This window comes from Oncorhynchus masou, chromosome 29 (genome assembly GCF_036934945.1).
Source record: "Oncorhynchus masou masou isolate Uvic2021 chromosome 29, UVic_Omas_1.1, whole genome shotgun sequence".
Taxonomy (NCBI): Eukaryota; Metazoa; Chordata; class Actinopteri; order Salmoniformes; family Salmonidae; genus Oncorhynchus; species Oncorhynchus masou.
Window position 1 is genome coordinate 77,586,453 of NC_088240.1, and position 15,597 is coordinate 77,602,049.

At 45.7% G+C, this 15,597-nt stretch overlaps 1 protein-coding gene across 1 annotated transcript in view; it reads right to left on the reverse strand.

The window, feature by feature from the left end:
• The window catches only part of LOC135520638 (voltage-dependent calcium channel gamma-4 subunit-like), a 91,289-nt gene that overhangs the window by 6,997 nt on the left and 68,695 nt on the right, over positions 1-15,597 (reverse strand). The window contains exon 3 of the mRNA XM_064946339.1: positions 14,024-14,245. Coding sequence (XP_064802411.1) covers positions 14,024-14,245 — 222 coding nt within the window. The remainder of the gene's footprint in view (positions 1-14,023; positions 14,246-15,597) is intronic.

Below are 15,597 nucleotides of genomic sequence, written 5' to 3' on the forward strand. Positions count from 1 at the left end.
GAAAGAGAGAGCGAGCGAGAGAAATAGTGGGGAGGGAAGAGAGAGTGTAAAGGGAGAGATAGCAGACAGAGGTATGAGAGAGGCAGAGAGACGACAGAGGGAGAGAGTGAGAAGAGCGAGAAAGAGAGAGCAGAGAGAGAGGGAGAGAAAGAGGGTGGAGAGAGTAAAGAGAGAGAGAGAGCAGAGAGAGAGGGAGGGAGAGAGGGCAGAGAGAGAGTAAAGAGAGGGAGAGAGATAGAGAGAGAGCAGAGAGAGGGAGGGAGAGAGGGCAGAGAGAGAGTAAAGAGAAAGCAGAGAGAGAGCAGAGAGGGAGAGAGAGTAAAGAGAGAGAGCAGAGAGAGGCAGAGACAGAGGGAGTTAGCGAGAAGAGCGAGAGAGCAGAGAGAGTAAAGAGAGAGAGCAGAGAGAGAGAGCAGAGAGAGAGAGGGAGGGAGAGAGCAGAGAGAGTAAAGAGAGAGCAGAGAGAGAGCAGAGGGAGAGAGAGTAAAGAGAGAGAGCAGAGAGAGAGGCAGAGACAGAGGGAGTTAGTGAGAAGAGTGAGAGAGAGCAGAGAGAGAGAGGCATAGACAGAGGGAGTTAGTGAGAAGAGCGAGAGAGACAGACAGACAGACAGACAGACAGACAGACAGACAGACAGACAGACAGAGAGAGAGAGAGAGAGAGAGGAGCACTGCAGCAATGCTGTGAGGGCTGGGGCTTATCTCTAATTGGCTGCTTTGTTATCAGGAAGCTTAGAGATGAGGACAAATGTGCTTTGCACAATGACCAGGCCAAGGATGGAACTTACCCTGCATGCCTTATAGAGGAGTAGTGACGGGACTACAAACATACGGCAGCTAGCTAACACCATTCATTCAGCTTCAACTACTGTCCTATTCTGTTCTATTCTGTCCTATCCAGTCCTGTCCTGTATTCCCCCTTCTAAAGCCTGTATGTCAGAGCAGTTAAATTATTATAAATGCGCTGCTTGTGCCGCAGTGACTGAGTGAAGATGGCGTGATGGCTACTGTCATTTTCAGAGACCCCGTCAGTTAAATCACTGGGCTGGTGCAGGGTTGGGCAACAGGGTCTGCAGTGAGTTTGTAGGGCCAGCTGTAATATACCCGATTCAGCTTATCAAATGCTTTATGGATCTAGTTGAATCAGGTTTCCAACACATGGTTGGTGAGCACAGTGCTAGTGGGTGATGCGTGTAAGGTAGGTTATATATTAAATACAGTGATGGAAGGAATGGGGTGAGATGAGAGGGGTTCTTTTCAGGTGATTTCAACTTCCTGATCTGCTGACACAATGGAACATGAGGAACACTGTATACTGTACATCTAGACCATCAGCTCCTGTTCCCTACTTCACCACTGGGGTCATCCTTAGTTCAGGGAAGAAGTGGTATCCTTATGACAAATTCATTTGAATGGTAGAAATGACAATCTCCACAAACATCCAGTGTTCATAGATAAAGTGCCTGCACTGTACTAGCTCTCTCCACAGACACAGTTCAGACCTCTTTAACTTCATGTGAACCCACTCTAAAGCTGTTGTTCTTATGCCCAACGCATCACCGGGCGCAAACTACCTGCCCTCCAGGACACCTACAGCACCCGATGTCACAAGGCCAAAAAGATCATCAAGGACAACAACCACCCGAGCCACTGCCTATTCACCCCGCTACCATCCAGAAGGTGGTGTCAGTACAGGTGCATCAAAGCTGGGACCAAGAGACTGAAAACCAGCTTCTATCTCAAGGCCATCAGACTGTTAAACAGCCACCACTAACATAGAGAGGCTGCTACCTATATACACATTTTTTTTCATTTATTTTTTTCAACCTTTATTTAACCAGGTAGGCCAGTTGAGAACAAGTTCTCATTTACAACTGCAACCTGGCCAAGATAAAGCATAGCAGTGCGACACAAACAACACAGAGTTACACATGGGATAAACAAACGTACAGTCAATAACACAATAGAAAAGTCTATATACAGTGTGTGCAAATGAAGTATGATTAGGGAGGTAAGGCAATAAATAGGCAATAGTGGCGAAATAATAACAATTTAGCAATTAAACAATGGAGTGATAGATGTGCAGAAGATGAATGTGCAAGTAGAGATATTGGGGTGCAAAGGAGCAACAAAATAAATAACAATATGGGGATGAGGTAGTTGGGTGGGCTATTTACAGATGGGCTATGTACAGGTGCAATGATCAGTAAGCTGCTCTTACAGCTGATGCTTAAAGTTAGTGGGGAGATATAAGTCTCCAGCTTCAGTGATTTTTGCAATTAATTCCAGTCATTGGCAGCAGAGAACTGGAAGGAAAGGCGGCCAAAGGGAGTTGTTGGTTTTGGAGGTGACCAGTGAAATATACCTTCTGGAGCGCGTGCTACGGGTGGGTGCTGCTATGGTGACCAGTGAGCTGAGATAAGGTGGGGTTTTACCTAGCAAAGAATTATAGATTACCTGGAGCCAGTGGGTTTGGCGACTAATATGAAGCGAGGGCCAGCCAACGACAACATACAGGTTGCAGTGGTGGGTAGTATATGGGGCTTTGGTGACAAAACGGATGGCACGGTGATAGGCTGCATCCAATTTGCTGGTGTCGGAGGCTATTTTGTAAATGATATTGCCGAAGTCAAGGGTAGTCAGTTTTACGAGGGTAGTCAGTAGTGATGATAGACGGGCAGGCGGGTGCGGGCAGCGATTGGTTGAAGAGCATACATTTAGTTTTTCTTGCATTTAAGCGCAGTTGGAAGCCACGGAAGGAGAGTTGTATGGCATTGAAGCTCAACTGGAGGTTAGCTAGCACAGTGTCCAAAGAAGAGCCAGAAGTATACAGAATGGTGTCATCTGTGTAGAGGTGGATCAGAGAATCACCAGCAGCAAGAGCGACATCATTGATTTATACAGAGAAAAGAGAGGGCCCGAGAATTGAACCCTGTGGCAGCCCCATAGAGACTGCCAGAGGTCCGGACAACAGGCACTCAAATTTGAAACACTGAACTCTGTCTGAGAAGTAGTTGGTGAACCAGGCGAGACAGTAATTTGAGAAACCAAGGCTGTTGAGTCTGCCGATAAGAATGTGGTGATTGACAGAGTCGAAAGCCTTGGCCAGGTCGATGAATACGGCTGCACAGTATTGTCTTTTATCGATGGTGGTTATGATATCATTTAGGACCTTGAGCGTGGCTGAGGTGCACCCATGACCAGCTCGGAAACCAGATTGCATAGTGGAGAAGGTACAGTGGGATTCGAAATGGTCGTGATTTGTTTGTTAACTTGGCTTTCGAAGACTTTCGAAAGGCAGCGTAGGATAGATATAGGTTTGTAACAGTTTGGGTCTAGAATGTCTCCCCTTTGAAGAGGGGGATGACCGTGGCAGCTTTCCAATATTTAGGGATCTCAGACAATACGAAAGAGAGGTTGAACAGGCTAGTAATAGGGGTGGCAACAATTGTGGCGGATAATTTTAGAAAGAGAGGGTAAATAGTCTAAATAGTCTAGCCCAGCTGATTTATAGGTGTCCAGATTTAGCAGCTCTTTCAGAAAATCAGCTATCTGGATTTGTGTGAAGGAGAAATGGGGAGGCTTGGGCAAGTTGCTGTGGGGGGTATGCAACTTTAACTTCCCTGAAAAGTTGCATATCGTGGGGGCTATTCGATGCTAATGCAGTACGCTACAGGATGTTTTTGTGCTGGTCAAGGGCAGTCAGGTCTGGAGTGAACCAAGGGCTATATCTGTTCTTAGTTAAATTTATTTTGAATGGGCATACTTATCTACGATGGTGAGGAAAGCACTTTTAAAGTATAACCAGGCCTCCGCTACTGACGGAATGAGGTCAATATCCTTCCAGGATACCCGTGCCAGGTCGATTAGAAAGGCCTGCTCACTGAAGTGTTTTAGGGAGAGTTTGACAGTAATGAGGGGTGGTCATTTGACCGCGGACCCATTATGGATGCAGGCAATGAGGCAGTGATCGCTGAGATCCTGGTTGAAGACAGCAGAGGTGTATTTAGAGGACAGGTTGGTCAGGATGATATCCAAGAGGGTGCCCGTGTTTACAGATTTAGGGTTGTACCTGGTAGGTTCCATGATAATTTGTGTGAGATTGAGGGCATCGAGTTTAGATTGTAAGACGGCCAGGGTGTTAAGCATATCCCAGTTTAGGTCACCTAACAGTACAAACTCAGAAGATAAATAGGGGGCAATTAATTCACATATGGTGTCCATGGTACAGCTGGGGGCTGAGGGGGGTCTATAACAAGCGGAAGCAGTGAGAGACTTATTTCTGGAAAGGTGGATTTTAAAAGTAGAAGCTCAAACTGTTTGGGCACAGACTTGGATAGCATGACAGAACTCTGCAGGCTATCTCTGCAGTAGATTCCACCCCCTTTGGCAGTTCCATCTTGGCGGAAAATGTTATAGTTGGGGATGGAAATTTCAGAATTTTTGGTGGCCTTCCTAAGCCAGGATTCAGACACGGCTAGGACATCAGGGTTGGCGGAGTGTGCTAAAGCAGTGAATAAAACAAACTTAGGGAGGAGGCTTCTGATGCTAACATGCATGAAACCAAGGCTTTTACGGTTACAGAAGTCAATGAATGGGCAGAGCGGGTCAGTTAGGTACATACAGGACCTGAGTTCGAGGCTGGGGCCGACAAGTAAACTAGCCAGCTACATAGCCGTCTTTGTATCTAAGACAATTGTGTAGTCTAGAGCGATTTTCTAGGTTAGCTTTCTAGGTTAGCTGGCCAGCTATTGTCGTTCTTCTACTGTTTGAATAGCAGCACCGTAGTAACTATTACAGTACAACGGTTTGTTTTGTTTGATCGTAGCTAGCTAGATACATAGCCGTCTTTGTATCTAAGACAATTGTGTAGCCTAGAGCGATTTTCTAGGTTAGCCAGCCAGCTATTGTCGTTCTTTTAAGTAACGGAACGCAATCAACCTTGCTAGCTAGCCAGCTAGCCCCCGAATAGCAGCACTGTAGAAACTATTACACTCGACGGAACGACTTGATTAGTGTAGTGTCAACATCGCAGCCACTACCAGCTAGCCTATTCCAGCAGTACTGTTTCATTTCAATCATTTTAGTCAATAAGATTCTTGCTACGTAAGCTTAACTTTCTGAACATTCGAGACGTGTAGTCCACTTGTCATTCCAATCTCCTTTGCATTAGCGTAGCCTCTTCTGTACCCTGTTAACTATGTGTCTATCTATCCCTGTTCTCTCCTCTCTGCACAGACCATACAAACGCTCCACACCGCGTGGCCGCGGCCACCCTAATCTGGTGGTCCCAGCGCGCACGACCCACGTGGAGTTCCTGGTCTCCGGTAGCCTCTGGAACTGCCGATCTGCGGCCAACAAGGCAGAGTTCATCTCAGCCTATGCCTCCCTCCAGTCCCTCGACTTCCTGGCACTGACGGAAACATGGATCACCACAGATAACACTGCTACTCCTACTGCTCTCTCTTCGTCCACCCACGTGTTCTCGCACACCCCGAGAGCTTCTGGTCAGCGGGGTGGTGGCACCGGGATCCTCATCTCTCCCAAGTGGTCATTCTCTCTCTCTCCCCTTACCCATCTATCTATCGCCTCCTTTGAATTCCATGCTGTCACAGTTACCAGCCCTTTCAAGCTTAACATTCTTATCATTTATCGCCCTCCAGGTTCCCTCGGAGAGTTCATCAATGAGCTTGATGCCTTGATAAGCTCCTTTCCTGAGGACGGCTCACCTCTCACAGTCCTGGGCGACTTTAACCTCCCCACGTCTACCTTTGACTCATTCCTCTCTGCCTCCTTCTTTCCACTCCTCTCCTCTTTGACCTCACCCTCTCACCTTCCCCCTACTCACAAGGCAGGCAATACGCTCGACCTCATCTTTACTAGATGCTGTTCTTCCACTAACCTCACTGCAACTCCCCTCCAAGTCTCCGACCACTACCTTGTATCCTTTTCCCTCTCGCTCTCATCCAACACTTCCCACACTGCCCCTACTCGGATGGTATCGCGCCGTCCCAACCTTCGCTCTCTCTCCCCCGCTACTCTTTCCTCTTCCATCCTTTCATCTCTTCCCTCTGCTCATACCTTCTCCAACCTTTCTCCTGACTCTGCCTCCTCAACCCTCCTCTCTTCCCTTTCTGCATCCTTTGACTCTCTATGTCCCCTATCCTCCAGGCCGGCTCGGTCCTCCCCTCCCGCTCCGTGGCTCGATGACTCATTGCGAGCTCACAGAACAGAGCTCCGGGCAGCCGAGCGGAAATGGAGGAAAACCCGCCTCCCTGCGGACCTGGCATCCTTTCACTCCCTCCTCTCTACATTTTCCTCCTCTGTCTCTGCTGCTAAAGCCACTTTCTACCACTCTAAATTCCAAGCATCTGCCTCTAACCCTAGGAAGCTCTTTGCCACCTTCTCCTCCCTTCTGAATCCTCCTCCCCCTCCCCCCTCCTCCCTCTCTGCAGATGACTTCGTCAACCATTTTGAAAAGAAGGTCGACGACATCCGATCCTCGTTTGCTAAGTCAAACGACACCGCTGGTTCTGCTCACACTGCCCTACCCTGTGCTCTGACCTCTTTCTCCCCTCTCTCTCCAGATGAAATCTCGCTTCTTGTGACGGCCGGCCGCCCAACAACCTGCCCGCTCGACCCTATCCCCTCCTCTCTCCTCCAGACCATTTCCGGGGACCTTCTCCCTTACCTCACCTCGCTCATCAACTCATCCCTGACCGCTGGCTACGTCCCTTCCGTCTTCAAGAGAGCGAGAGTTGCACCCCTTCTGAAGAAACCTACACTCGATCCCTCCGATGTCAACAACTACAGACCAGTATCCCTTCTTTCTTTCCTCTCCAAAACTCTTGAATGTGCCGTCCTTGGCCAGCTCTCCCTCTATCTCTCTCAGAATGACCTTCTTGATCCAAATCAGTCAGGTTTCAAGACTAGTCATTCAACTGAGACTGCTCTTCTCTGCATCACGGAGGCGCTCCGCACTGCTAAAGCTAACTCTCTCTCCTCTGCTCTCATCCTTCTAGACCTATCGGCTGCCTTCGATACTGTGAACCATCAGATCCTCCTCTCCACCCTCTCCGAGTTGGGCATCTCCGGCGCGGCCCACGCTTGGATTGCGTCCTACCTGACAGGTCGCTCCTACCAGGTGGCGTGGCGAGAATCTGTCTCCTCGCCACGCGCTCTCACCACTGGTGTCCCCCAGGGCTCTGTTCTAGGCCCTCTCCTATTCTCGCTATACACCAAGTCACTTGGCTCTGTCATAACCTCACATGGTCTCTCCTATCATTGCTATGCAGACGACACACAATTAATCTTCTCCTTTCCCCCTTCTGATGACCAGGTGGCGAATCGCATCTCTGCATGTCTGGCAGACATATCAGTGTGGATGACGGATCACCACCTCAAGCTGAACCTCGGCAAGACGGAGCTGCTCTTCCTCCCGGGGAAGGACTGCCCGTTCCATGATCTCGCCATCACGGTTGACAACTCCATTGTGTCCTCCTCCCAGAGCGCTAAGAACCTTGGCGTGATCCTGGACAACACCCTGTCGTTCTCAACCAACATCATGGCGGTGGCCCGTTCCTGTAGGTTCATGCTCTACAACATCCGCAGAGTACGACCCTGCCTCACCCAGGAAGCGGCGCAGGTCCTAATCCAGGCACTTGTCATCTCCCGTCTGGATTACTGCAACTCGCTGTTGGCTGGGCTCCCTGCCTGTGCCATTAAACCCCTACAACTCATCCAGAACGCCGCAGCCCGTCTGGTGTTCAACCTTCCCAAGTTCTCTCACGTCACCCCGCTCCTCCGCTCTCTCCACTGGCTTCCAGTTGAAGCTCGCATCCGCTACAAGACCATGGTGCTTGCCTACGGAGCTGTGAGGGGAACGGCACCGCAGTACCTCCAGGCTCTGATCAGGCCCTACACCCAAGCAAGGGCACTGCGTTCATCCTCCTCTGGCCTGCTCGCCTCCCTACCATTGAGGAAGTACAGTTCCCGCTCAGCCCAGTCAAAACTGTTCGCTGCTCTGGCCCCCCAATGGTGGAACAAACTCCCTCACGACGCCAGGACAGCGGAGTCAATCACCACCTTCCGGAGACACCTGAAACCCCACCTCTTCAAGGAATACCTAGGATAGGATAAGTAATCCTTCTCACCCCCCCCCTTAATGACTTAGATGCACTATTGTAAAGTGGCTGTTCCACTGGATGTCAGAAGGTGAATTCACCAATTTGTAAGTCGCTCTGGATAAGAGCGTCTGCTAAATGACTTAAATGTAAATGTAAAATGAGGTACCGTGCTATTTAAACAGTCCAGGGGGAATCAGCTGTGTGATCATAGATTCAAAAGAGCAGCAATAGGTGAGTCAGGGTGCTGTTTGGTAGTCACTACTACGCTAGGCGAGCAGGGGACACAGTGTTCAGAAAAGCTAGCGGGCGGGGGCTAGTAGATGGTTCTTCGGCGACATCGTAACAGAATAGCCTGTTGAGACCACATCGGGCAATCACGGCGGCAGTCCAGTCGTGATGGATCGGTGGGGCTCCGTGTCAACAATAAAGGGCAAAGGAGGTAATTTATCCCTAGAATTAGCTGGTATATGGGCCTAGCTCGAGGATAGCTCAAAGTTAGATGGTGCTGCTTCGGGACAGAGCTAACAGCAGCCACTTGTTTGCAGCTAGCTAGCTGCGTTGTTCCAGGAGAATGATCCGGTGTAATGATCCAGAGTGGCAGGAATCCGGGATGCTGGCTTTCTAGGCAGAGTTCCTCTGTCCAGTGTATGTGCTCTTTTTCCCATCTTAATTTTTTCTTTTTATTGTCCAGTCTGAGATATGGCTTTTTCTTTGCAACTCTCTCTAGAAGTCCAGAATTCCAGAGTCGCCTCATCACTGTTGACGTTGAGACTGGTGTATTGTGGGTACTATTTAATGAAGCTGCCAGTTGAGGACTAGACACTCTAATGTATCTGTCCTCTTGCTCAGTTGTGCACCAGGGCCTCCCATTCCTCTTTCTATTCTGGTTAGAGACAGTTTGCGATGTTCTGTGAAGGGAATGGTACACAACGTTTTACGAGATATTCAGTTGCTTGGCAATTTCTCGAATGAATAGCCTTCATTTCTCAGAACAAGAATAGACTGACGAGTTTCAGAAGAAAGGTCTTTGTTTCTGGCCATTTTGAGCCTGTAATCGAACCCACAAATGCTGATGCTCCAGATACTCAACTAGTCTAAAGAAAGCCAGTTTTATTGCTTCTTTAATCAGCACTACAGTTTTCAGCTGTGCTAACATAATTACAAAAGGGTTTTCTAATGATCAACTAGCCTTTTAAAATGATAAACCTGGATTAGCAAACACAACATGCCATTGGAACACAGGAGTGATGGTTGCTGATAATGGGCCTCTGTACGCTTATGTAGATATTCCATTAAAAAACCATCTGTTTCCAGCTACAAGAGTCATTTACAACATTAACAATGTCTACACTGTATTCATGATCAATTTGATGTTATTGTAATGGACAAAAAAAGTGTTTTTCTTTCAAAAATAAGGACAGTTCTAAGTTACCCCAAACTTTTGAACGGTAGCGTATATACTGTATTCTATACTATTCTACTGTATGTTAGTCTATGCTACTCTGACATTGCTTGTTCATATATTTATATATTCTTAATTCCATTCCTTTACTTAGGTTTCTGTGTATTGGGATTAAGATTATCTGTTATAATTAATTGGTATTAGATTTAAAAGGTGATTGAATTGCTCCCGAATTGTAATGTGGTTAATGCATTTCTTTTGATGAAATATTTATTTTATGTATAAGTGAATAGGTTGGTTTACTTTTAAGTTTAAGTTTTGACCAATGAGGTCGCTTGTTAAGCTGTGGCTTAACATGGGAGAGCTGACCTGGTTAACAGGAGGCCTGGGAAAAAAAGAGAGAGAGTGGCGTTGAGAAAAGGATGAACGTTACATTATGACCGTTGGTGAAGAAGAATTATAACAGAAGACGATAATAGAACAATAATAGAACAATAATAGAACAATAGATAGAACAAAACCCATACCTACTGAGTTTTGAAGGGACATACCGATTTTATTTTATCAGAGAGTTGTTATAATTTTGTTAAGAAAGAGAAAAGACTGAAGCAACCTTCTCATTGTGGAGGTATTGGACAGCCTTGAGGTTAGCCTTGCATCATGTGACACAGAGAGAATTGCTTGGGAAAGATTAACGAGTTCATGTTCCCATCTGTTACTGCTAAGAGTACTGTCTGCATTGATAGCTGTGTTTGCTGTGGATCTTGTGAGGAAACCTGCACAGAACTGCCACACTTCGCAGAGGGAATACCTACGAGTGGTGAGTAACTACAACGGTGGGGTGCTTCTGGACTTTAAGTGTGTCATCATTGTTGTTGTTGTTGAGCTCCAACGCGCGCCAACGGGTTAAGAAAGCTTGAAATAATTTGGACATGCGTTGTGCACGACTCATTGGGGATTATTACTTTTATGTATTTTGATGTGGTGCATTGAAAATGTAATAATACACATCTTGAAACTTATGTATGTTGCCTTGGTGGAGTCATTTACTGTCTCAATTGAATATAATGCATGGGAAAGTATATCCTTATACAATAACAGAAACCTATAATCATTCCATCTGAAGTTAATACCCTAGTTGTCATCACCCTAGATAGTTTACAACAGGGATTCTTATTGGAGATGTCCTTCTCTCCTAACATCCCATGCTGTTGAGATATTCTATGTAAGGTAATATCGTGAGAGTCAAATTTGAGCCTGGTGAGAGGGTTACAGGTATATGTTGCAAAATTATTAGATATTACTTGTAAGATACTGCTGCATTGTAGGAACTAGAAGCACAAGCATTTCACTACACCTGCAATAACATCTGCTAAACACGTGTATGTGACCAATAACAATTGATTTGATGCTCCTTGAAAATCATTCAACAGAAACATCAGTCCACTGGGAAAGTCTAGGAAAGAGTTTCCTCTTCCAGCATTTCCACGTTCCAGATCTTCCAAGGAGCTCATAAACTCAGCATGTGCATTGCTGAGTGATGACCTTTACGGCAGCACTGCTGACTACATAATTCCACTGAAACATATGGTAACATACCATCCATTCACTCTCATCTCACACGAAACAACTGCACAACATCAACCCTGAGCTTCCCTGTAATGGACCCTCCATTCCATTCAGTCCTTATTCCTTTAAAGTGCATTAGGACACAGACATGAGGTCTGCACTGGAATTGCATCAGATCCAAAATGGCCACAGTCCTTACTTTGATCATACCAGCTATTACCAACTATTACCAACTATTACCAGCTATTACCAACTATTATCAACTTTTATCAACTATTACCAGCTATTACCAGCTATTACCAGCTATTACCAAGTATTACCTATATTACCAACTATTACCAGCTATTACCAACTATTACCAGCTATTACCAACTATTACCAGCTATTACCATCTATTACCTATATTACCACCTATTACTAGCTATTACCATTTATTAACAGCTATTACCAGTGTCGTGTCTTTACTATCATTAACTGAAGACTTAATTTGTTATCAAAGATTCTCTGTAATTAGTAATTAACTAGGAAGTCGGGGCACCAACTAATTAACTAGGAAGTTGGGGCACCAAGGAAAAATATTCAGATTACAAGGTTACAATTTCCTAATATAACGTTTCAGATATTTTCATATCTGATCCATAGTCTTCTGATTAATGAATGATTTACTTTACCTCACGTTAGTCTCATTCCAAACGTCGTAAATTGTTGGTTATCTGCACGAACCCAGTCTTCACTATGAGCCATCCATACATCAATTGTCTTAAATCATTTATTTATTACTAACTAAGTAATTCACAGAAATGCATAAACAAACAAACAAACAAGGCAAATGTGGTTACAAGAAATGATGGGAGAATGTGCCCTAGTGGGCTAAACCGGTATCGCGGCTTTTTAGACAAAAGGGGAAGTGGGGGTCAACTAAGAAGTCACTACAAAGTGATAATTATAACAATTGAAATGCTAATCCTTTGCACTTGAACTCTCACTCATTCGGGAACAATTGCAATCAATATATATATTTACGCTCAGTGTGTCGTCTTGATCGCTGGTGAAAAGTTCATTTCTTTTGTAGAATTCTCCGTCTCTCCCCCCCTCTCTCTCTGTTGTGGTTGTAGTGGATATTTCAGAGTGACATTCATTCGTTTCATTATAGAATGAATGTTTCGGCGGTTGTCGTTCTTTGCGTTCAATAATACCGAATTCCTAGCTGCAGACTAGTAATTAATATCAAAGACTTGTTCTTATTCTTAGTCAGTATCGATAGTCTAAGAGTTTAACCACATGGTATGGTTAAAAGATTCAGCAATGGTCTACAACCTTTGTCCTCCTAATGGAGAAAAACAGGGTCTGCAACCTTTAGCCATCTTGTAACTGAGGTAAGCTCCGTCTGCTGAAAACCCAAGTGGGGGTTTTATTCGGAAGGGACGAAAAGGGCTGTCCCAGGAGGCCTGACCCTAACTGGGCTCAGGGGCGGTCCTCTGATTTAGTTCAAATCAAAAGGGAAATGTATTTTTCTTCATTAAACAGTCCAAAATTATATTACACAATTATACAAACAGTATCATACTCACTCATTCATCTTATACAACAAGGGGCTATTATAAACAGCGTTATGGTAATGTGGCCACACCGTCTCCCATGAGCTTCCCCAAGATGTGACAAACAGACCAGTTCGTAGCTGGATTCTTCACCGATCTTTTATACTTTCTCCGGGAACATGAAATTTGTTCGTACCTCAAGTTCTGTGAGGTGGAAGGAATTCCTTTGTCCTCTATGAAAATGTACTCTGCCTCTTATACTGTGTGTCCATGAGGAGATCCTCAGGAATTTACGACGTCTCTCTGACCACAGCAACTAGTTGAAGGAGGCAAGGGGGAGGCATGGAAAGGGGGGTGGGGGTTGCTATACCCAAAGAGGCCAACGTCATGACACCAGCTATTACCAACTATAACCAGCTATTACCAACTATTACCAATATAACCAACTATTACATTCAATATATTATACATAGTATTTATAGTATCTAATCTCATAAAAACTTAAATATGGCACTTTTTGGGTGACCCAACCAAATTCACATAGAAATGCGAGTTATATATCTGTCATTCTCATTGAAAGCAAGTTTAAAATCATTTTAGACCCAAGACACACTCTGTACCCAGACTTTGTATCACTCCCCTCTGGCGCAGGTATAGGGCACCCCTCGGCAGGAAAAAGGGAACTAGACAATAACTTGTGCCAGGTGTGACATCCCTCCTAAATAGCTTTGGCTAATTTTCCTATCAACCCAGAAAGGCCAGCAGGCTAGCCTCTTTTTATCGGTATGTAACTGTTATGAAAGTTGTATTGTCAATTTGTTTTGTAATTAAACGCCACTTTAAACATGTGCATGACACTGCAACAAAATCTCCCCATGGGGACAATAAAGTCAGTAAAGTAAAAAGTGATAGATCTGTTCTATATGAGCTATTTCTATGCTCCCCATTCTTAAGTTTTGTTTTTGCGTCTTTCACTTTTGGTTTTGTACACCAGCTTCAAACAGCTGAAAATACAATATTTTTGGGTTATGGAAAATAGCGGTTTAGATGGTACAATGATTCTCTACACTGTACCTGCTTGTTTTGTCACATAAACTAAAATTAGGCGAACTATTAGAATTTTAGCAACCAGGAAATGGCAGAGTGATTTCTGCATCGTGTACCTTTAAATCTAGAATGGACATTAGAACAAAAGGCTCAAATGGAACCAGTCCTAACTCATCCCCTCCAACATCACACACACACACACACACACACACACACACACACACACACACACACACACACACACACACACACACACACACGCTTCCGTCTACCCTCTATCCATCCTCTCCCACTCCAACCACATATCCAAGATGGTGTGTCAGTAGCATTTAAGTAGCCTACCTTCCAGGCAGCAGATCCTCCAGAGGCCAGAGTGGGTGAGGGCTCCGGGGTCCTTCTTGTCCTTGTTGTGGGGGTCGTCTGAGTGGTTGCGGGTGCTGTTGCAGATGGAGGCGCGGGAGTACAGCCAGTAGTCCGTCCCTATAGAAACCGTCATCAGGCAGAAGGCTGCAAAGGCCCCCACGGTGGTGAGGAGGATCTGGATCCCCTTCTCACAAACCATCCCTAGAGAGGAGGGCAGAGGAGGATGAGAGAGGGAGAGGGAGGGGAGGGATGAGAAGTAGAGGGACAAGGATGAAGAAAAGTGAGAAGTGCAGTAGAGACAAGAGATCAAGAGATGAGATAGAAAGAGGGAGAAAGGGGAGAGATGAGGGAGAGGGAGGAGAGAGAGACAGAGGCAGAGAGAGAGACAGAGGCAGAGAGAGATGCAGAGAGAGAGAGAGAAAGAGAGAGAGAGAGAGAACGAGGCAGAGAGAGAAAGAGAGAGAGAGCGAGAGAAAGAGAAGAGAGAAAGAGGATAGAGAAAAAAGAGAGAGAAAAAAGAGAGAGAGAGAGAAAGATAGAGGCAGAGAGAGATGCAGAGAGATAGAGGCAGAGAGAGATGCAGAGAGAGATGCAGAGAGAGAGAAAGAGGCAGAGAGCAAGAGAGCGAGAAAGAGGCAGAGAGAGATAAAGAGAGAGAAAGAGGCAGAAAGAGATGCAGAGAGAGAGATGCAGAGAAAGAGAGGGGCAGAGAGAGGCAGAAAGAGCGAGAAAGAGAGAGAGAGAAAGAGGCAGAGAGATGAGGTGTATAAGTGGTTATATGAGGTGTCCTTGGAAGAGGGGTTGGACGACACTGCTGACTCGTCTTAACGGGAAGGAATTGATGGTGAACACAAAAAATTACACTGAGAACCTCAATGTGCTCCATATTCATGACCATGACACCACTCTCTCCCCCACATAATCAGCATAGACAGGGCTAGCGCAGAATACACAACACACACGCACACACACACACACACACACACACACACACACACACACACACACACACACACACACACACACACACACACACACACACACACACACACACACACACACACACACACACACACACACACACACACAGCGCAGCGTCATCAGCACATACAGGAACAAAGCTCAACAGTGCATTCTGTGTTCATTGTCGAAAATCAATCAATCAACCAACCATTTAGGCTTATACAATCAATCCTATACAGTATCAGTGTTCCTATCCTCTTCTTACCTCCACCACCACCATAGTATACCCCTCTGGTCCCCTTGTACATGAAGTGGTGCTAAAACCTGTGCTTTTACATGATGCCTTTGTAGGCCTCTGCCCAGCACCCTGCCCTGAACTTAGTCACTGTTACTGGCCCGCTACCACCCGGTACTCTACTCTGCAGCTTAGAGGCTGCTGCCCTGTGTACAGAGTCATGGAACACTGGTCATGTTAACATACTGTTTTACCCACTTCATATGTATATACTGTATTCTAGTCAAGGCTCATCCTATACAACTACTGCTGTACACACATTTTCTATTCATATAGTGTCTATAATGTCTATACA